Here is a 25352-nt window from a genome sequence, read left to right as displayed (position 1 = left end):
TCATAATAAAGTTTTAATAGTAATACTGCTTGTTTAAATAGTAGAATTAACAGAGTTTTTTTTTTAAAAAATTAAATCTTAAAAATAATATTAGTTGATGGTTTTATTTCAGGAAACCGAACTAGAAAACAATCTATACGAAGAAATAAGATATTATAATAAAAAAATAAAAGCTCTTTAGTATTAATAGAGTGACACAAAATTTGTGGTTTAAAGGATAGTTCAGTGACCTACTAAAGTTACAAATGGCATTTATAATATTTGGTAAATTATAAAAATTAATAATTGTATTATGTTTATTACTTACACATAATAAACTATATACCTGATTTATTTTTATAAGAATATATTTTGCATGTAAATTATACGGCTTATGTTAATCGGTATTATTTTCAGTGTTATTTAGTAATTCATATTGGTGAGAATACTTCTGTACGATATAAAAGTCGCTTAAAAAAATATCAGTTTTTAAAACGATTTATGTTTTATATAAGATGTTTAATGCTTTAAACACATTTATAATAAACGTATTTTCGTACTTGAAATAATCTTCTATATGTATCATAATTATGATAATAACGTATATTTATTATATTTATAATTTAATTACAAGTCTGTGCTCATATGATAATGTCTTATGTTTTATCTAATTTTTAGTTAAGACGTTGTTGAAGTTATTTATTTCATATATTTGAAATAAAAATAAAAATATACACGATATAATATATGCAAACATTGCAAGTGTAATTAATAATTTAATTGTTAAAATAAATTATAAGTTGAGACATATATATTAATATAGAATATTATGAATCATATTATTATAAGAATCATGTAATATTATTAGATCACTATAACCATACATTTGGATAATTTTAAAAACATTTTTTTTTTTTTTATTTCATACGATGATGTTATATTTAATTTATTGATTTTATTGAATTTTTATTTTTTACTTTTAAAATATCAAAATTTGATTTTATCATGTTTTTACAATTTATTGGTAGGGTCAATACAATATTATTTGTATTATTATAGTTAACATAATATTATTAGAAATACATTCCAAATATTCTTTGATACACGATTTTTTAAATTTTATTAGTTAAAGTTGTGTAGAAGCTGTGTATTTTGAATAAATAATTGCATGTTTTCTTCTGGAACTAGGTGACTATATATTTTTTTGATTTGTCCTAAATGTATTGTGATTAGAAAGTTTTTTTTTGAAAATATGAACACATATACGAGTATGTAATGTATTAAAAACATTTATTATATATTTAATGTCAGTCAATAACTATTGGTTATTAACAAAATTGAAACTATAAAAACAAAATTGAAATAATTATCTAAAAACATAATACGTGTATACACAATATACACAGTAAAAGATTAATCTAAGTATATTCGTCGTCAGTGCAACGTAGGCGAATTATTCGAGAGTTTTATTTCTTGTAATCCAAACCGTGGGCACCATGTCCATATGAAGATGCACTTAGGCTACTGTATCCCAAAGAACTACCGTACAAGCTACCAGCACCGTATGAAGATGCACCGTAACCGATGGCAGAAGATCCAAGTCCGTAACCGATTGATGAGCTGGCGTGGCCGATTCCATAACCGGAGCTGTAACCAATTGCGGGCGATGCAATTCCGGCGCTGTAGCCAATTGCGGGCGATGCAATTCCAGCGCTGTAACTGGAAGCGACTAATGGTGCGACTGGTTGGACGGCGGGCACCACAACTGGAGTAGATACTGGTACAGGAATGCGTTTAACTACTGGAACTGCGTATGGTTTGGACACAGGAACTGGAACATCACGGACTACCGGGACTGGGTAAGGCGATGGCACTGGATGAGGAACAGGCCTGTCGACTGCGTAAGGGACTGGCCTCTCGACTGGAACTGGATATGGTGCGGGCACATGGACTGGGTATGGTTTGTCGACTGCATAGGGCACTGGATGTGGTACGGGGACGGCTACGTCATGGGTTACTGGCACTGGGTATGGAGCGGACACGGGTTGTGCGTGTCGGTTGATGATGTGCACTTCTTTAGAGATCGGGACAATGGGGCCGGTTGTTGGTAAGGGAGCAGCAGCGGCAGCGGAGTATCCTAGACTGGAACCGTAGCCCAGACCAGAACCGTAGCTCAGGCCGGAACTGTAGCCCAGACCGGAACCGTATCCTAAACCGGAACCGTAGCTCAGACCAGAGCCGTAGCCGAGACCGGAGCTATAGCCCAGTCCGGAACGGTATTTCAAACCGGAGCTGTAGCCCAAACCAGATCCGTAGCTGAGGCCAGAGCCGTAGCCCAAACCAGATCCGTAGCTAAGGCCAGAGCTGTAGCCGAGACCGGAAAGTCCTAATCCATAGCCACCCAAACTTCTCTTTTCGTGTTTCGTCGTTTTCTTTTCGTCACTGGACGCATCGGCCTGGACGAGGGCTACGACTGCCAAACTGACTAGAGCTGTTGCCTGTAAACCGCACAAGTCGTTAATGTTTAAAATCAAACTCTAAATTATTAAAGTATAGTATTATAAGTTAACAGACGCGCTCGTCATTGTGAATTTCAAGCGTTGTACTTACGAATTTCATGTTTAGTGTTGATTATTGGATGCGATCCCGTTGAATGATGACTGTTGGACACGGTCGATGGACTATATATACAAGTCTGCAGATATGCGTACCATCGTCCCCACCGCGTTATTTTTATACAAATTGATGAATCCAGTCAGTCGAGCTTGTACTGGTTTATTGTGTCACATATTCTATATAATAATATTACATATATATTACACGACAACGAAGAGCTATAATATTATGCGCGTGTATAAATATTATATATGAGTTGCTCGTCGCGAATGACAAAATCTGGAATATTATTATTATTATTATTATCGTATCCGTGGTTGTCGTCGTCCTCGAATCACGTAATTCAACTATACAAGTATAGGTAAACGGTTGAATCATTTTAAAATAACTCACGCATGTGTGTATTATACAGACTAGTTATAATTTGGATTTTGACAAGGTGTCGGTGTGGATTATTGGAAAGTCTAAATGCATAGAACACTATCTTAAAATAGACACCGACGATTGCGATTTTTTTACACAACAATATTATTATTATATTGGTAACTGAATGTTTTTTTTTCATATACCTACATTTTTATGTCACTATAAATTAATGTATGGTTATTGCCAACTCAATATATGTAAATTTACTTTTGAATTACGTTTCTGCCCCGATTTACAATATATAGGACTGCGATACTTAGTCGGTCACACGTGTGTTGTAAACATGTGACATTTAAATGTCGGTACGGGTTATAATATTATGTTGCAAATAAGGTTTTATAAATAATTTAAAAAGTTACTTTTTCGAAATCAAACGCCGTGTAAAACGTTTAATGATTTTCATTGTTTTTCGACATCATTGGAGTTTTTGAGTAATGCATCACATCGCATCGAGTCGATGTCAAACATTTAATAAAAATAAGTAATAACACGAAGTTTCCGTTTAAAGAACGGTTCACCAAAATAAAACGGATAAATAATAATCAATAAATATCATAAATGGCTTAAGAGAAAAATCCTCATCAACATATTTATTACCACTTCTGTAGTTAAAAAAGTTAATTACCATACGGTAAACACAAAAATAACTGTATAATATAGTCTTATTATCTCAAACATTATAAAATAATTCTCTTAAAAAAAAATAATATTAATTTTATTTATTGCGTTGCTTAGAAAAGGAGTAGGAAAAAGTCGAAATTATCTAAAAATCTGAGATGATGAGCTTTTATTATAAGTTTAATTCTAAGAGAATTTAAATTTAACGAAAAATTTGAAATATTAATGCTTAGTATAATAAGAATCTATTGTATTGCGTAAATAATGATACTTATGCATGTTTGAAAATTTTTTTTTAAGTATAGTAATCACTATACTTAAAAATCAGTTGATCGAGCATTTTTTAATATAAATGGCGAAATTGTTTAAAAAATTAAAATAATTAATCAACAATTTATAATTAATTAAAGTTGTCGACAACTAGAATATAATATGAAAGTGAACAAAGAAATTAATTAAAATAAATTTGGTGTACATAGGGTATTTTGGCTTCTACATTCGGATAAAAACCATAATTTTTGTTTATTACTTAATTTTTTTTCTCGGTCGCTATCAATTGTTGTGCATATGACGTTTAGGTTCTTAATTTTTTATTTTGAGATGATAACCGTGGTTAAAATTTAATGAAAAAAAGTGAGCTGAGTATTTTTTGTGCGTGCGTAAAATGTATTATCAGCAACTTTAATAGAACTATTGTGACGTAATTGTAATATTATATTTACAGTAATTAGAAAAATAATTTTACTTTCTGCATTTACGGGACAAAGCGTTTCGTATCTGTAAGTTAAAATTCTAAAATAGTTAGATTACTAACTTAATTAATTTAATAAATTCTTATAATGATTGAGGCGTTGTCAGAGGAGATAATTTGCGTGCAATTCGATTTAATTGAAACTTGAATATATTTTTCAATGTCATCCAAAACCATGGTAGTATTTCCAATAGCACATAATTTAGTACTTACGACTTATTGATTTTGATGGTCTGTAGGTAATCTCTTCAATCGATGATACCGTAAAATATGATTCGTGTGTCACGACCACCGATTACTACATTATGTAAATGTTCACCATTAGTAATTCAAATGTGTTTAACACATATCGCATGATACTGTACATGCTGTATAGAATATTGTTTTATAAAATAATTTTATATATATATATATATTTTATTTATAAACGGAACTCACAAAAATGTATAAGCAATTGTATAAAGGAATCTGATAATCTTATTTTAAATGAATTTATTGAATATGTTATGTGTATACATAAATATTTTTTTTAACATAAAACAAAAAATTATTATTATTTATTATATAGTTATAATTATTGGTTCTAATTTTTTGATAATTATTTTCAATTTGGTAAATTATAATAATTATTTTAAATTTAGTAAATTATAATCATAGTTGTTAATTTATAATTTTTTGTTGATTTGAAAATATCTAATTATTGACTAAACACCAAAGTCTCGATAATTTTTTTATTTTAATCATTGTTAAATATTATTAATTTTACATTTGTGCAAGAATGTCTATTTTTTGTGATTAATAATTATTAAAATTAATTAATTTCAAAGATCTTATATAATATATAAAGGTACTCTATAAAATGTTAATAGTCCATTATATAATCAAAAGTTAACTGTACAATTGTATAATACACGTATAATACAAGGTATAAAGTAATATGATGTAACAAATAAATAAAATACCAATATTTTTATATTACCACAAGCATGAATTACTCAAGTCATGGATTTATTTGTTTCTATTTTTACAGAAAATTTGTATTTTTTTACAATGGAATGATATATAATATAATGTATGTATATAGCCACTTGACATTTTTCGTAAAAGTTTATTTAATTTTTTGTGGATTAAACAAAATGCTTAAAATACCTTTATTGATTGTTAATTTTGTAAAAATTATCTTCATATAGGTTTACGTTGCGTATTAAAATGTGATATGAACAGCATAATTCTAACAATTCCTAAAACGCTTTCCTCATCAAGCGATAATTTTGTTGATCGCATATCTTGTAAGTCGAACACCAAAACTTTAGAGCCATACATTTACACATTTGATATGTAGGTAGGTAATCTGTGCGTATATTTCAGTGTTTGTAATAAAATACGCAGGTATCCAGTATATTGATTTTTTATATTTTATAATTTATTTTCTTCTGATCTAATTTTAATCCTTGTGCCACTGCGTATGTGCTTAGTTAAATTGTATTATTTAAAAATATGCACTATTTAAAAAAAAAAAAAACGAAAACACTATGTTTTGTTGATATTTAAAATCTTTTTTTTATTATTGCCTTTATTATATGCATATTGTATATAGTGAGCATTATTTCATTATATTTATGATATCATGGAGCTTACATGAAATTACTGTAGTATGATAATTTCACGGAATACGATAAGTTCTCGTTTGAAAATCGGGTACACAATATTAAATATTTTTGCTTAAACCAAAACATTTTAATATTCAGGACATTTTACTAGATCAAAAATATAATTGATTAATATTGTAATAATATTTGTGATCAAAACTTGGTCAGATCATCATTGTAGGATAAGAATAATATTAATATAATATACGGTCAGCATTTGGAGTTAAACGGATTTAAGCTCGTAAAGAAGAGTAATAATAATGATGATGACAATAATAATAATAATATACTTAATAGGTTAGAGGATGAAGCGCTTTATCGAACCAGCCAATTGGATGCGACCTTTAGGTGGAGGACAAAAAAAAAAAAAAAGCACGTGTGTTTGAAATGCGTTTTTATATCCGCTCAAACGACGTCATTACCGGGGTGAGCGGAAATCAGTCGATCAGCAATTATACGAACTTATAGCATAGGTATAAATAAGCGTAGTATACTCTGGTTGATTTTCGTGTAATTTCGCGTAAAGGTCTTCCTTCCGACCGACGCGCGCAATTACCTAATGGACGCGAATAATTCAGTATCGAGTGTCGACGCGTGTACGATACACTGTAAATGTGTGTACAAACTGTACAATGTATACATAGTTATAAAGTATGATGTTAAAATGCGACTGTAATCAGTGTTTTCTACAGTTCCATAGTATAGCCCTAATACCTAATATTATTTCTGTAAAAATTTATTTATCTAAATATAGGTTTAAATAAGTAAATAAAAATAAAAATAATATGCAAACCGTTAAATTGAGATTTTTTTACACATTTCTGTTGTAATTACCGGATATAAATAGTTTTTCTAATTTATTTCACGGCCTCGCATACATAATTGGGTTGATACAGGACTTTTGGAATGTACCTATACTTTTGAATATAATAATTACAGGCGTGGTATTGAATAAATATATAATATTATGTCTCATAATAATTTTTTTCTACTATAAAAATAAACTGTTACTATCTTATTAATTTGAATAGGATTTAATAATTTTCTGCTAAAGAACTTAAGGAATACACATCAAATATGAATTAATAATCTAGTAAAATATTAAATTCTTATAATAACATTAGAATAGAACTATCATTTTTGCTAAACATTAATTATGATATTAATTAATTATACAAATTGTTACCTAGTTAATTACTTAAATGTTAGACTACAAACTAAATAATTTTTATCATAATTAATTTGATACATAAAGCAAATACAATTAATTAATTGATATGTAATTTTAATAATTGGAGTAAAATAGAATGTACCTTGCTATTCTAATATTAAAACTTGTGTCTTATATTATATCATTGTAAATTTTTATAGTTCTAGTAAAAATAGAAACGCCAACACTATTGAACACTGAATTAGTAAATTAAACGAACCTAATAAAATAACTTGGAAAACATTTATTTATTATATACAAAATTAAATATTAAGATTTAAGTAAAGAAGTTTGTCATTAAAATTAGTACCGGTAAAAGACTTTCAATTTAAAATATATTTATAAATTATTTTGAACAATTTAATAATACAAAATATCACATGGATTTAAGAAATGTATTAAATATTTTCAAAGAAGCATGAAAACATTTTTTTTTTTTTTTTACAAAAAGTGCTTGTAAAAATAGAATGGAAAGTATTTATTTTCCAAATTGTATACTCTTATATTAAAACATGACCTAAAATAATCCCCGAGACTAAATCTATTCTAAAAGGTTTTATTATGAATTAGTTGTATACAGCTGTTTAAAATTAATCGCTAAGGCGAGTCATTATAAACTAGTTTCTACGGAAGCTTGTTGAAGGGTCAATCAACTGCCCTAAGATACTTTGCCAAATAAATTTTAGAATTTTATACTTTCAGTCCTGATATTAATCCTTTCTTTATTGAATGTTGTATTACTAACTACTTCTCTAATTAATGCGCATTGGCCCATGAAGATTCGTCATTCCTATACAATTAAATATTCATTATTGCATTTTATGCACACCTACTTGAAAATTTGTAGTTATTATTGAACGTATTTAATAAATAAGTTATTTTTACTTGGTTCTCGATGTGTGTTGTAATAAAAATAAACAATAATTACATAGAGACGACACGTCGATGTTTTTTTTTATCGTGATTTTTTTCATAAGATAACCCGAAAATAGGTGAACTTTTATAATAAACTGCTGGTTGTCGAGACCGTTACTTATGAGAGGAGAGCACAAGGACCCGGCATCCCGTTTTTTTTTTTAATTTTAGTGTAGACTTTTTTACCAAGTAAAATTTTATATTTTCATTACGTTATATAAATTAATAATAATTAGACTAAAATTTTATATTTTGTTGCGGCGTTGTTGAAGGATGCGTATAGAAGATGTAACATATTTAAATGTTATTTCTGTATAAAATTATCAAGTCTTTCCGCAAACACTTCTTATACATACTATATAACATTATTTAATCGGCTAAAACCCCATGATGAGAATTTTATATTTTATTTATCATTTTGGGTGATACTCTTAGATTAGCTGGTAATGGATATCGTTAAGTAAACGGTTTTAAATTCATTTGATATCCGTAGATGTTTAAATATTTTTTGCCGCTATTTTTTCGGGAAGTCAAAATTTTTTTCAGAAATTACGTCCACATGCTTTACGATATTCCAATCTAACCGCTTTGAGTAGTTTTTTATTTTTAAAGCTGTGATTTATTTTTAATGACAAATGTAATATTAAAACGTAACACCAAATACATTGTTATTTTGTGCCGAGAATAGTGTTCAACACCGGTCATAGTTTCTTGAACAGTTTGAATTTTAAGAAAAAAAAAATACTCGTATACTGATATCGTAGACATAGTGTATATTTTTTTGGTTGCTATTCTTTCAATATCTGCAAACTATATTTATAAACTAAAAAGTATCGTTTGTGTTTGTGCCGTACGATTTATAGAGATATATTTTTGTTGCTTCATCGAAGAGTTTTTTACAGCAAATAAATGAATAACATTATTGCAACATTTAATTGTGAAACCAAAACGCACGTTCTCAGCTTGGGTAAAATATTTACTGTATAAAATCCTACTACTCAAAATACCTACATATATATTTATTTTTTTTCAAGTGAAAAAGATATGACGACAAAGCTTTAATAATATAAACGTGAAAAAAGACCGACATTAATGCAGACGCGTTGCAGTACAATAAATGCGTTTTTGAAATTCTAAAGAGGTTGGACCTGCCACTCGCGTTTATTTTCTGAGAATACAGAAGTGAAAAAAATCGATTTTAGATTAAAAAAAAAAAAAAAAAAAATAATAAAAATAAAAAATAACCTTACCACTCGTGAGCGTGACATTCCTATATAACCCAAAATATTAAATCCCACCGACGGTCTTCATTTTTTTTAAATATAATATATTATTTATTGTACTAATAAATCATAATATTTTATTTTATTATTTTACTTGGATACAGGTACTTATAATTCACATATATATCAGTTTACACATGGACATATATAATTGTATAAAATGATCTCTATCGTTGTTTTTAAGTTCTAATAATATTAACGATAATATCGGCTGTCCGCGATGTATATGTATTTGGTATATATGTTTATCATGGTATGTGCCGTGTAGCGGATAGTGCTTTAAGCGCATACCAATCAATGACACATATGAGCATATGACATGATATAATATAATAATGTTATATATATATATATCAAATCATTTTCCTCTTCGTACGTAACTCACGTACTTAGACTTGTGCATGAAACAGACCGGCAGCCTGGAACGACTTGTAGCGTAGTCTATAATATGTATAATATGTATAATATGTATCTCTCTGTATGTATATAATATTATATGAAATAAAAATAATAATTTAAATTTTATTCTACTGTACTGATTAATTTTTTATAGCCATAATTCTTTTACATTATCATAACACATTTTCAAAAGAAATCATTATTTTCTTTTTTTTTTTTTATTAATAATTTATAAATATGTATAAATTTAATTTTGAATGAGTTTTTGTAGCTAAATTATTATGATATAAGTTATAACTTATAAATAATTAAAGCAATAAAAACTATTTTTTTTTTTTCAATAATGTTGTTTTGTTATCATACCAAATAATTAAAAAATTATTTTCAATCACGTTTACACTTTTTTAGGTAATACGTTTTTTATTGTCAACAGAGCTAACATAATCAGGTGATGCATATTTGTATTATATTGGAATACTCGTATTGGACCATAATAATGAAATATTCTGTAAATGCATGTTTTAAATGTAGTGCAACTTAGATTAGATACGCCGTTTATTAGTATCAAGAGACCTATATTTATAAGGGATGAAGAAGAATGTTGACTTCGACTAAAATCAGTTTATATCTTTAAAAATACAAAATATAAAATATACTACCATATTGCCTAGGTATTTGAAATGTTTATTTTGTTGATTATTTAATTAGGCATAGATTCATTTTAAATCGAAATATTATTGATTTTTTTTTTTAGGAAGAGGCTATTAATGCTATACGATCGCAAACATTTTAAAGTATATTTCAGTTCCTGTAGTTCTGTAGAATTTTGTATCCATAAAATTAAATCAAATTACCGGAAAAAATGTAACCAACATTATTTCCAAACAAATTAAATATTTAAAAAAAAATGTATTAAATTTAAAAATTACCAAAACAACATTATTTACGACGTGTATCTCGAAAATGGAGGCTATTATTTATCGCGATTTTAATCTCATCTAATATTAGTTTATTACTGAACAAATTTTATTTTATTTTATTATGAAATTTGTTTACATTATATACTTTAAGAAACTCTTACGAAACGACCCGAACTAGGGATGGGAACTACTGACCTCTGTAATTGTTTAAAATATGAGACGAGATGCTTCTGAAACTTTGTAACGATATAACAGAATTACAAGTGTAGTTTGGTATAATTTGAAAATATAATGTAAGATTTAAAAATCAAAAATACAGTAATCTGGCATACCTAATATATTAAGTAGAATGGTTTCTAGTAAAATCGTGTCTTCTGAAGTTCAACTTATAGAATAATAGAATAATTTTGAATAGACTAAATTCATTTTAATAAAATTATGAAATTAAATTAAAAATTAAAGTCGTATTTGGTGATTAAATTTCATTAAATTATGCAAATTAATGCTTAAGTGCTACCTACCAAATTACTATAGGTAATTAAAAAAAAAAGAAAATTTTTAATAATTTAATTTATGAAAACATGCATTTTCTATCTTTATAAAATTTTCCTTACATATTTTATAATTTTTTTTAAAAAGCTATTACATATATTTAGAATTATTAAAAACTATATTTGCTAATTTTATAAAAAAAAACATTTTTTTTTTTTTAAGTACTGTTTAAAGTGTCTTAGCCATATATTTATTATTTATTCTGTAGAAATTTGAAATGAATTTATTTTCATAACTATAATTTATTTTTATTTGAATTTATTTAATATCATATTTTATGAATAACAATTTAATACGAATTTATTACTTTTTATTTAATACTTAAAAAGTTATTTGAGTCCTGTCATCAATGAAAAAAAATTGGGATTGTTGTCGATTAACTGTATTTTGTAAATAATTTATTAATAAATAATACAGAAGCTATAAACAATGAAAAATAAAAAGTTAATATGACAAATCAAACTAATAAATTAGTTTTATTTATTAATAAATAAAAAAAAATAATATTCCCTAGTGATGTGTAAATTTTTGGAACTAGTTATTATTGAAATAAAAAAATATGTATTTTACGAATCTGTTCCTAAGTATTTTATGGAACTAAAATGATCGATTAATTTACCATTATAATTATAATAAACAATTAGTACTTGTTTCATTGATTATTATTATTGTGTAAATTTTTATCAAGTAATTTGATTTAAAATTAATCGAACTAAAATAACGCAAATAACGCAAATATATGCCGATTTTAGTAAACATTAAAAGACGAAATATATTACAAAATACTTTAGAAAAAATATAGTGCATCTTACACAAAATAAAGAAAATGAGAAAATCGTTCATTTTTATTTCGAGGGGAAAACGGTATCGTTACGTTTTATCGTTTCGAAATGATGCCAGTAAAGTCATGTTGATGTCTTTTAATAAGTTATAACTAACGGAGGCACTTATTTTCTTTGTCCCGGGCTAATAATATATTTGATGTATTCCTTATTTCCTTTAGATAACAATACGAATGCGAAATAAAGATCGATTTGTATTATTTTTATTGAATGTCTACATACATAAGTGATATAAACAATAAAATTTGATAGTCTTGCCTGTAATAATATTAGGTGTGTTTAATACTTAAATCTTGATTGGAGCCGTGAAATCTTTGTTTTTGCAATGGATTTTCATGTAATTGGTAGTTTTTCAAAAGTATGTTTTGGAATACTTGAAGAAAAACACAGAACTTACTGTATAACAACTCTAAGATTGTAATATATAAAACACGCCATGTGTAGGTATAATTAGATTTTAAAGCAATAATTGTATATTTACAATAAAAAGTCCATTAAATAGAGTAATAATTAATAATTGTTATGTTAAAGTATGTAGATTACAATTATTATTATTAAAATAAACTGTCCTCTAAAATATTCGTGGTTATTTATATATATATAATATATATATAATGCAAGTAACAACTGATAAATATGCAATCATATATTATTTACCAAGGATTACTAATAGAAACCTGTAAATGTCATGATGTGTACAGCAATAGGTAGATAGTTAAAATGTTAAATATCTATTTATTTCGAAATTAATTTTTATACTTCAAACCATAAAATGGAATAACTGGTAAACATTGTATTGCGGGACGCCGTCAATGAGTGACTGCCATTATTGTTAACTAATAGAATTACGTCTGAAAGAGAAAGCAGTCTATAGTTTAATATTTCAATCTAACCTTTATATTAAAAAAAAATTAAACTGTACGTTTGATAAATAACGATGTTTCGTTTAAACTTACGGCGTTACAATATTATGGCCTATTCTAACTGATCGCACTGTGACAATTATTTTTCTATTATTTATTCATACCTAACTAGTAGCAATAAAATGTAATAACCTTATTTTACACATTAATATTATATATTATTTTATATGACTGATGGAAAAATGAAAAAAAAAAAAACAATTATTAGTTACATAAAAGTGCAATAAAGGAATTGTTGTGAATAATATTTTTATATTTTCTGTACCATCATCATCATTATGTAATTATACTAATACTGGTTAAACCTAATTACTTGTTCAAATGACCGGAAATAATCTATATAAAATTTATGAGGTGATTAGTACAGTTTGACAATTTAAACGGTTTTATAGAATTCGTTTGATAAAAATTGTATACACATCGTAATAATTTTCAAAGTATAGTCAATTTATCACTAAGTTGCATTTATGGAGTAGTAGTATGCCTGTGATCAATTCTTAATATCGTATGTATCAGGAGAAAATATTTTTAAATTTTTTTATTAAAGCCGTCAGTATTACAACACAATTACACAAACAAAAAATTAAAAATAAAACTTGACATTAGATTTAAAATATAATTTATTTAAATTTGCTTTGTTTGTAGTGTATGGATCAAATCGATTTATTTTTTTTTCGGCGTGGTATTACAAAATACATTTTAAGAATGTTGACGTGAAACGGCCGATTTCACGTTCAAATTTTACGGAGGTGGTTCGGAGGTCGACCGACTGAACTGGAATTTCGAGAGATATGTATTCGGGGTCAACTGGTTTGAGTTTTCTGAGTGCGTCTTTTGTGACTCAGAAGATGGCATCGTGTAGCATCCGAAGCATCCGTTCGTCGTCGTTGCTAGATTCGCTCGTCAATGTCGTCTCCGTCGTCGGTTTCGTTTTCACCAACGGAGTCGTCTTTGCTTTCCGTTTTGTCTTTGCAATCGACGTCGTCTTAGTTTTCATCGAAGTCTTCTTTGCCATTGAATTCGTTTTAGTCGCCATTGCTGTCGTCGTCGGTCTTTGATCGTCGTTTGGCCACGAACCGAATACGTATGTGCACTCGTCAATGTTGTACCAAGTCAGTGTTCTCGATGACATTTTGGACGATGTACTCTTGTGACTATTTACAGCGTACACGAATATCGATATGGTTTTCACAATACGTCATGTATAATAATTCTAAAAATAATAATAATATAAAAATAAAATAAATAACAAATAACTCACCTCAGAAACGACTAAGCACATGTGTTATTACTGGTATTGTGCTCAAGTATAATGTATAAAGAACATCTTCAATCATTTTCACGCGTACCTCTATAACGTACAATTATAGATTACAGGATTAATGTTAAAACTAATTTTAGCTCTAAGAGTTTTATTATTTTTTATGAAATCTTTAAGTTGAGTTAGGTTTTTTTAATGAAATGTATATCAGCGCAAATTGAATACATTATATTGTTCTTATTTTTTTTGACGAAACCACTACATAATATTATCATGCAACGTATTATTTTTAAGTGAAAACTTCTTCATTGATTTTAATTTAATAATCCGAAAAAGAGTATTTTATAAAAAATATTAATGCATGAACCTTGAGTTACGAAAATGATTATTAAAAAAAAAAAATAATATTCATTTCATAATATCAAAATTTTAATTTAATCGTATCAAAATATGTTGATACATTTTTAATGAAAATAGAAGCACGATTAAAAAATCAACTAACATACTTGTAAAGAAAATGTAAAAAATGTAAAACTGCTTGTCGTATTTAAATTTTATGAAAATATTATTTTAAAAAGATTTGATAACTTTCAAAATAATTAGTGTCGACAGTTAAAATAATCACTCTGTATGTATGCATCGTGTTTAATACATACATATATAATAACACAATTGTAATAAGTAATAACTAATAAGTATAATAACTATTATAATATTATACAACCTGTTTTTTCGCATATCTCGAGTGGTATATTATACGTATGTATGCGTATTATGTGAACGATGAGACATTATTTTGCGTCTCGTAATGTGGTCTGAAATAAATCACACCGGTTTATGGAATACTTTCGTAATTCGTAATACATCGTGTTGTATACGGTAGGGCAAGTGTAATGATGATTCCAATGGTTAATTTCGTTTAACCAGCTGATGGTGTATTTTCATTTCGAACGATTTGGATGACATAATTCATATAATATTATAGATCGAAGAGTTATAGTATTTTGTTTCACAAATTGCGTCGATTTTTTTTAACAACACTTAATCTGTAGTCTGTACAAACGAATCGTGATTGTATCAGATCCAAATTAATTATGTACGTGCCGCCAATCGAGTTCATCGTTTGTTCTTATTTTTAATTTTTTCCGTAAGCTTAAGAACAGAACATACTTCTTCGGCTCTATAATATCTAGGTACAGTTAATATATAATTTATCGTTTAACGTCTGCAGAACAGTGTATTATAATAATATCCTTACTCTGGTAAATTTTCTAAGGCCATTCGCTTAGATGATCGTGAAATGTGTGTAAAATTGCTTAGTTGTTATTGTGTTTACCTATATTATATCACTTTATAAAATAACAATTTCCTAATAAACCACAATTTACAGCACAAAATGTAACCACGGTGTAAAGTGTAGCACGTAATACTTACATATAAACGTGTAATAATAAACTAAGTGTGAACTATATTATTATAATATTAAACTGAAATTGAAAACTTTGTATTAAATGTTATCAAACACCGACTATTATATTATACGCTATTACGCTATAACATATTTCTTTCGTACCAGATTTATAACGAGTGTACAAAATAATATCGTACTACAACGACTTGTTTTTAATTTAATTTTGTTTGATGTGTATAGGTACCTAATAATATTATGTTATCGATATACAACATTTCAGAACGTAGAAATATATTAATACGTATTAAGTATTTATATTAAATGATCTAAATACGAATTCAATTACTAACATCTTATAAAAAAAAAAATTAATGAATTACCTATAACATATTAATTACGTACAATATATAGTATTATACTCTAAAAATATTGTTTAAGTATACAATTTTTTTTTTTTGTATTTTCAAAAAGAGAAATGATGTGTTAATTTATTTTAAATTAATATTATACACTATACAAAATGTAATTTTTGTTTTAATTTATCATATATTCGTGATGTTGTAGAGTCCTTAATTTTTTTTTTTTTTTAATAGATATATTTTATATTTTTAATTTTATAATCATAAGCAGAATAATTTTTCGAAAAATATTGATGTACCTATATTTAAAGTTTACGTAGATGGCTGGTGTAATTTATGTGTAATATATGTGTAATATGTCAAAAGCTGTGATCCATTACTCATTGGTAACTCTACTATTTCAGTCAAATATACTTTAAAATGCTTAATAATTAAAAAATATTCATTGCCGATATTTATACATCAAAATTTTAAGGAAAGCTTTTTCAATACTATATTTAAAAAAACTATCATATTACAACTTTTTTTTTTTTAATTATAAACCTTTTTTACGTCAATTTAATAGTACTCTAGAGCATTAAAACGTTCTACGTTTATTTTATTTTATAAGCTTACTTGACGTCTTATCAAATACCAGAATTTTTTTTTATTATTATCAAATCATATTTACTATTCTCGAGTATCTATAGTTTATATATATAGGAATAGATAGAATATATAGATATATAGTTATTATACAATATAATATTACTATTGTCTATATTCTTAAATTGCGGAACAGTCCACACAATGATAAAGTTCAGTCGAGTGCTGCTATTGACATGAGGATGATGACGTTTTAATAAGTGAAGATGTTTCATTTTACTCACTGAGAGTCACAAATAAAAAATGTTTGCGGTTAACCGATATTTGTTTGGAATTGAAAACTTTATTTCCAATATATTGATGTCCATTTTTATTTATACAAAAAACTACAGTGTGATTACGTAATAATAATATCTACTCTGTTAAAATGTAATTTATTTGTCAAAAAATTTGATAATATAGAAAAAATAAAGAGCGAATTCGTATAGAAAGTATAAGATTAATGTCAAAACAAACTATTAACATTATACTGTAAGTTTCAGAGAAAATCTTATGCAAAATGTAACGTTTTATTTTTATTTTATCAATATAATATTCCACGGCGTTGAGACATAAGTGGATATAAAACTCAAAATTCATAAACTGGTAATAGATAAGTAAATAATTCAGTTAAATCAAAATTGTTTAATTTGATAATTGTTTCAATCAAAATGCAAAAATTATATTGTTGTTATACTTGAACAAATCCGAGAGATAGATCGCAAGAAGAATATAGTGAATATACACTAAGAGTGAAACAAATCCCTTTATAATACTTATCGTTATTTATACAAAAGACCCCGGTTTACGAGTGTTTGCCAAGCGTACGATTCTCACACAAATGTAGACTTTACAGAAGTAAATTTGCGGTCCAATTTCCACGGAGGGTAGTGGATAATATTGTGTTTCATGGACTTTCGATTTTGCGATATAAAAGAAAGAGTATATTTAACAATACTCTATTATTCTTCATTGAGTTTGTGTTGTTATTTAACAATTTTTATAGATCGCAAAGAGACGAGTGATTTAAGTTGATTTAAAATTTATGCGTATATTAATTTTTTTTTTTGTATGTTATTTTTATTAAACTATTATTTATCATTACAAAGTTAATAATTCATCTGATTATAGACTTATTTACCTATTTAAACTTAGATAATATATACATAATAATAGTGATGTATTTAAAAACCACAGAATACAAATGTAAATATAATGATTATGATAATAATAATAATAATAATAATAATAATAATAATATTAATAATTAATAATATACAATATAATATTAGTTTATAATATGAACCGATTTTTCATTGAAATAACTAATATAAGTGATGAATATATATATACGAGTTATTCTGTCTTTACAAGTAGATAGGTCCTACTTATCCATAAAGCATTTTCCTTAATTAAGGTATTTGTACGATGGTTAAGAACATTGTTATTGTATATTGGTTAAAAGCCATAGTCGTTAAAGCTTGCCAAGAATATGTAGATATAAGGAAGACCTGGCAACATAATTGTCATTTCACGAATACAATTAAAATTCATGTTAGGTGATTTTCTATTTACATGTACACTGTATACGATAGGTGTTTAATCGTTTTCGAATAAATTTATTGTATTCGGTAATAAAGAGAGAGTGGTATTATTGTATAATTATTATACTTATTAACGAAAAAACAGAATTATATACATATTCAATTCTATACATAAGTATAATATTATAAATAATTGAACAGCGACCCTCTTGAATGTAAATCGTGCGGCGAAAATAACAGATATTAACGAATGCAGATAATTTGAAAAATGCCATTGAGAGGAAATTAAAATAAGTTATATAATTGCCTTATTAACAGTTTCGATTTAATAAATCTAAAAAATTAAAGGGATACCAATAAGTTCTTCAAATAAATACAAATACTGAATAAACTATCGATATCAATACATTTTTATTTAATAGTACAATTAATATCATTATTTCATATACCAAACTTATTTTATTGTAAACATGTCACTATACTCTAAATCTGTTATATTTTTTAATTTCGTATTAATTGTACAGTAGCTATTTAAAAAAAAATTATTTTGAGAAAATATTGTACACGTATAAAAATACATAATATGTAATGATTATGACCTAGTCCCCAAAACCAAAATATGTGTTCAAGACCAATAATATAAAAAGTTAATTTTAGGTACAAAAATAAAACTACTGCAAAAGTATAATAACAACTATAAGATTGACGGCCGTAAACACAGAATTTCAAAGAATATTACAACATACTGTAGAAGTACAAATGTTTAAAACAAACATTAAAATGATTGCACACAACCGCTCAACTAGTGATGAAATTTAATTATACATACATGTGCGTACTTTAAAATTTGAATATATACGAGAAAAATATAATATCGGCTACTGAATTTTTCAGTATGACGTCGTATTACATGTAGTACCTACATAGTCTGGTGGCCGCATTTAATATTCATGGCTTTTTTTTTTCAATATTTATCGACTTGATTTGCATATTGTGCTCGGAGATCACACTTATTTTTATCCATCGAGCCATTAGATTAGGCATTTATATAAGTACTATTTAAATGAGCTGAAACCAATGCGATTTCGGTCAGTCACCCACTGTCAACCAAATAGCGATTTTATTCGCTTAACATTAATATATTGTAGTGAATATACTGCTTTACTATTCATGGAATAATAAAATTGGTTATTCGAGTACATTAAGTATAGCATATTAAGTAACACTCATTCGATATAAATATTATTATTAAATAATATTTTTCTGTTGCCACGTGTATGATGTTTTCAACGCAATATTATTAAAATAATGAAATTTAAAATCAATAAAACGTAGTGATATTTAAAAGTTGTAAGGCGTAAAACTTCCATATCAAATGTTAGTAAACTGAACGTTAACGTGAATGAGGTTTTCTTATGTTGAATATTAGAGTTTGTTAAAACGTATATTATGTTATTTTTTTGTCACCAGATAATATTTACTTTTATTCTACAGTATTTTTTTATTTTTTTTTACACGCTTTATGTCATTCTATCTGTTGACACGATAGTTCTTAAGACAAATAAGTTTGTTGACACTGATTTTAATCAATAAGCATAAAAATGCCAATTAAAAATTGTTTTTTAAGAAATTTTTTGTTACAATATTATGAAATTACATCAAAGACACAATGTTGTGAATTATTTCAATTTTTTTACTTAAAACGAATAACATACGTACATCACAATAACTTGTTTTATATCTTGCAATATATTTTTGTACTATTATGTGTATTACTTTATTTGTATTTGTTTTTTTTTTTTTTTTTTGTACCTACTACCTACATAGCTGTTGACCTACTAACGAAGTTCTAATTCGAGAAAATACAATTTAAATAAATAAATAAATACACGACGCACACGGCTATCAACTGCTGTACGCCGCCTTAACATATCGTATAAATATTTGCCCTCATACTCGTGCGATAGGATTTGTTGACCTAATATACTAAGGGATAAATAAATATAATACCTATGTCTGTTTCTCAACCAAATTCATAAAATGATCCTCTTTTTTTTCTTTATTTGATCGAATTATTTTTATTAACCTTAAATATGGAAATAAAATACAATAACGTACAAATGTCGGGCTAGGCTAAAACATATGAAAACAACACATCTATATTATTACTGTTATATATACAATGCAAATAATCTTATTCCCTTGTACTCTAAAATATATTATAATAATATGTTTAAGGCATACGAGTAAAAAAAAAAAATAAAAAATAAATTTGTAAAAAAAAAAACTTTTATTACTGAGTATTAACAGTGACAGTGACGGTACTTGTTGACTGTTGCTCGCTGAAACGTAACCTTAGAATACAAAATAATGAAACATTTCTTTCTAACAAAAATTTCAGTCAATGATGCATTTATGATAGTCAAATATCGATAATAAAGGAGTTGATAAAAAATATCATTACAATTGTTTTAAAAGATTTTGGTGCGTAGATAACTTTTGATATAACATCGTCCGTCGTCTCGATTTGTAGGTAAAATTATGTGCTCAGATACGAATCAAATGTGATTTTATGGCGACGATGGATGACACAGGTGTGTTAGTACAGAGACGTTGGATGGCGGATGTAGAGAGAAAGAGAGAGTGTGAAAGTGAGAAAAAGAGTGAAAATCGAATTCGACTACCAGTATAGTGTGTTATATATATAGCTATTTATAACAGTTTCTCGATCAATAAAGCCGATTGATTTTTGTTTGCAGAGCTCCAACGCGCGGTGTTTATATGTTATATTATGTACATAATATTATTATATTATTATTGTATAGCATATAATATTATACGGTCAAACTGACGTGCATGTATTATGTTGAATTTGTAAGCGTGTTTTGTAAAAGTATATATATTATTAATACGCTGTAGTGCTGGAAAAAAACCATCAAAAACGATCAATGGAAATCGAGTATGATGAGAAATAGAGTTTCAGATACTTTATGCATTACATTATATAGGTGTATTATATTATACATATAAATATAATATTATAATACACATAACTGTGGTAAAAAAAATTGAAAGTTGGTGTATATGGCTAGTTGTGAAACTCTAGCAGCGATCACAACACTCACGCACACATTTATGTGGTATTGATCTAAAATAAAATATCGGCAAAACAAAAATGTGTTGGTAAATTTATTGTTGTCTCAAAAAATAGAACTATTGGAAAAGCTTTATAATATTAATCTTTCGGTGTATTTTTATAAAAAAAAAAATTGAATCGTCATGCTAATGGCATAATCCACATTTTAAGCATCCAGTACATAGTTATGTACTAATAGAATAATGTATTACATTAATTACATTAATTATATAAAAATTCATTTTCCGATGTTATTTTGAGTTATTCTAAGTTATTATTCTAGATCTAGATTCTATTAATTAACAATAAAAATATTAAATACAAAAACTGGGCCGAGGTGATACGGATATCCACCAAGGAGAGAAAGTTAAGTAGTGTATAACAACTAATGAAATACATTAAATACTTAGAACTTAAAATAGGTATAACCTTAAACTATAACGTCTATAACTCAAGACATTGAATAAAAAACAAAGGTCTTATGAAAGATACATTAATAAACATTAATTGATGGTCGGAAATCTTTTACGGTACGAAATTATGTCTAAAAATCTAAATTTTGAAATAAATATAGCTTCAAATTTAATTTATAGTTGTATAGGTCACATTCGAACTGTAGTGAGGATCAAAAAATATATAATCTGTAAATCATGTCTGTAACATTCTAAAGATAAAAATTAACACAGGTGCTAATATAGTTGTAATTATTTTTTATTATACTTGAGTACTGGACATAAGACCATAGATTTATATGGCCCTCACAGATATTTTTAAAGCAATGCATGAAAAAAACGATAAAATGAAAACTCTTAAATTTGTTTCATTGATGGTTTAATACGGAGTAAATTATTAAGAAAAGATAAATGTGGTTCAGAGATGCATGGTGGAAATATGGAACGTGGTAATTAAAGTTGACCCAACATGAAAAATACTGAATGGAAGACTTCGCTCATAATTGGAGAATTGTATGGAAAGATATGTGTTAAGAAGATGAATACGTGAACCTAAAAGTTGAAGAGAGCCGGAGAAGACTTATTTTAAATGAATAGACTTAAATAGTGATGACTCGTAAGGTTCATAGAAGGCGGACACAAATATTTCCCCTTCTCTAGTATCACAACTTACTACCACTAATTTTTGTCGATTTTAAATTTAACTTAAATCTTGTATTATATACAAAAAAAAAACTTTTAATACACACTTTCGTTATACTGAGGTGAGTATAATAATTATAATAATTAATAAATTATTTTAAATATAGAACTTTTACACTGTAATAATAATAATAACAATATATAACTATGAATAATTATTAATTATTATTATCATTTATCATATTTAATTAAATAATGTCTTTAAAGACGATGCGCATTGAAAAAACAAACTTATAAATTTTAATACTGTATTACAGTTTTGTACCACTTCCATGGTTATACATAATGGCTAGTGATTTACTGGTTTGTGGCTACAAACGACAATTACAATGAAAACGATAAGACTGGCAGTTCGAGTAAATCGTAATAAAAATAGAATCCGGGCACAAACGATTTTGTGCCCGATAACGCCATAATAATTTATTTTGACAAGTAGGTGAAATCTACTATGTTAATGGGGCACAACAGATTTTCTGCCCACCAACTAGTGATCGCGTACTATGTACGTAATGTAGACTTTTAGGTAAGAATACCCGCATTTGAACGCATTTTTATTACAAAAATATTGTCAAATAAACTAACTAAATATTTGTATATAATTAAGGAAATAATACATTATAAATTATAATATAATAATCTGTAATTAAGCAAAAATTCTAAAATAAATTTATGTATTTTTTAATATTTTAAGCAAAGAACGAGCCTGTGTACCCTATAGTACGACCCGCCACTTGTCTTACAACTTTTAAGACTTCACCCTTCTTTCAAAACAAAATACGAGTATAAAGATATAAAGTAGATACAACAGTAGTTAGGGTGAATAACATGGAAAAGTAACAATAATTCTTTCATCTTTGAATCGGAAAAATAATATAACTTTTACGAAATGAAACAATATGTACTCTTGTAATTTATGTATAATTTATATGAAAATATGTAGTAATGTAGAATAATGTACCATAAACAAATGTTACATGGGAAATAAGGGTGGAATGCATCTATTACATAACTGGGGTTGTTAAATATCATTGTGTGAGAAATTTTGACCTTTTCCAGCTTTTACTTTTGGACTGCGTTTTCAAAACTGTACTGTATGGAATATAAAATACTAACTACTTCGATACTAAATCGTAAAACGTCTGCGGCGTTCGATTTCCAATTGAATGAACGTGAAACGCGCTTTTATTGCGTCAAAAAGTGTTATCTAAAGGAAAAATTCCAGTGTGTGGTCGTAAAACCGACATATGCCGTTTGAAGTCTAAAACAGTTTATATCTACCATATACCATTACATTGCGTTTATATTACATCGATATCTCGACGTAAGCGAGATATTATAAATAATCATATACAAATACGAGTATATAGCTTACAGAAGGTAGTATAATATTTCCGTCGCAAAATCTGTATACCCACACAGATGTTGTTATTAAAATTATTGTACGGAGTATAATATTGTGATTTTGCAGTACTGCAGTGTTAGGTATATCATTCTTCGCCCGAGGGGAAATGAATAATCATAGTCGCAACTTGGTGGGAGATTGAGGGATTATTCACTCAAAATGTGCGTTGTATTATGCAGCCAGGAAAGATATTTTCTTCAATAAAGTATACAATTGGTTAAGCGCGAGTATATACCTACTGCAAATTGAAATCTTTGAAAATAATAAGGTCTTTAAGAACCTGTATTTTAAAATTCCATTAATCAGAATATTTGAATAAATCCACTGAGGCGGGGGTGTGCTTAATTTCTGTGTGATCATACTGGTAAATATTGATGTTAATTTATATTCATTTGCAAATATGCCAAATTAGTAGAATGGGGTGTTGGCGAAAATTCGACACAGATTAATAAGGGGAGAAAATAGTATGATGTCTACGTTCCCCAATAAAAATTTGGTTCTGGATGCGCCCACGCAAATGACATTCCAATGGATAGTATACACTTATATACCACCACGTTCGCGGGAAACAATCGCGCCGCAATCGTGATTTCGTTCGCGTGCCAAAACCGTCAAGTACACGCAAACAAGTTTTTATTATTTATTTTTTTATTTTTTTTTTTGTTTTTTTTTTTTTTACGGACGGTTGTTTTGGCGTCCAGACGTCTGCAGCCGCAGTCCTCCGCGAGGCTTTCCGCCTTAACGCCGGAAGGAAGGGAAAAAAGTTTTCACGTCCGATCCGACACGAGCCTTCGCGGCGGTGTGGAGGGGCGAAAGCTGCGGTATAAATAATACGAGAGAGCGAGAGTACGAACGAGAGTGAAAAGTTCCGCGCGCCGATCCTGTTCTACAGGTGTGCCGCTGCCGCGTCGACGGCTGCGACTGCGACTCGCGACTGCGACTGCGGGTCGTACACGAATGGGTGGTGTGGGTGCGTTCACGATATTATATACACGCGTATAATACGCAGGTATATACGTATATACGCATAGGCGTTATCGCGGGGCGGGCGACGGCGCGCTGGTCGGAGGATCGAGTGGCGCAGGATGCGTCGGCGGGAGTAGAAGGAGCGGAGCAGGATGACGGCGATGACGAGGCGGCGGTGGCGGTGGAGTCGGCGGTGGCGGCGGCGGCGGCGGCTGTGACGGCGGCGACGGCGCAGGAGGCGGCGGACGTAGAGTATATCTCGAATACTCAACGCGCCGGACCGCCGGATGGCAACGCGATCAAATTCAGTCGGTTTTCGTACGTGGAACGCCATCGACGGGCCCCGTCGCAGAGACGTCATCTCGCGCCAGGTCGGTGTACCTCCGTCGCGCCGCCGGTCATATTATCGCGC

At 28.0% G+C, this 25352-nt stretch overlaps 1 protein-coding gene and 1 long non-coding RNA gene across 2 annotated transcripts; both read right to left on the bottom strand.

Annotated features, from left to right (window-relative positions):
* Positions 1–1306: 1306 nt before the first annotated feature.
* LOC112591888 (zinc finger protein 512B-like) lies at positions 1307–2699 on the bottom strand. The gene is made up of 2 exons (XM_025335820.1): positions 2590–2699; positions 1307–2477 (listed from the first exon to the last, which is right to left on the bottom strand). Exons 1-2 carry the CDS (start codon positions 2596–2598, stop codon positions 1446–1448), a joined length of 1041 nt encoding a protein of 346 aa, XP_025191605.1. The 5' UTR covers positions 2599–2699; the 3' UTR covers positions 1307–1445.
* Positions 2700–13644: 10945 nt separating this feature from the next.
* Positions 13645–14892, bottom strand: LOC112591895. The gene is made up of 3 exons (XR_003114531.1): positions 14851–14892; positions 14345–14434; positions 13645–14237 (listed from the first exon to the last, which is right to left on the bottom strand). It is a non-coding gene; the product is annotated as an uncharacterized LOC112591895 (long non-coding RNA).
* Between the last annotated feature and the right edge of the window lie 10460 nt (positions 14893–25352).

Source organism: Melanaphis sacchari, unplaced genomic scaffold, assembly GCF_002803265.2.
Source record: "Melanaphis sacchari strain LSU unplaced genomic scaffold, SCAv2.0 Contig146_pilon_pilon, whole genome shotgun sequence".
NCBI classification, from domain to species: domain Eukaryota; kingdom Metazoa; phylum Arthropoda; class Insecta; order Hemiptera; family Aphididae; genus Melanaphis; species Melanaphis sacchari.
The sequence above is the reverse complement of the archived record's forward strand: the minus strand, read 5'-3'. Positions and strand labels throughout refer to the sequence as shown.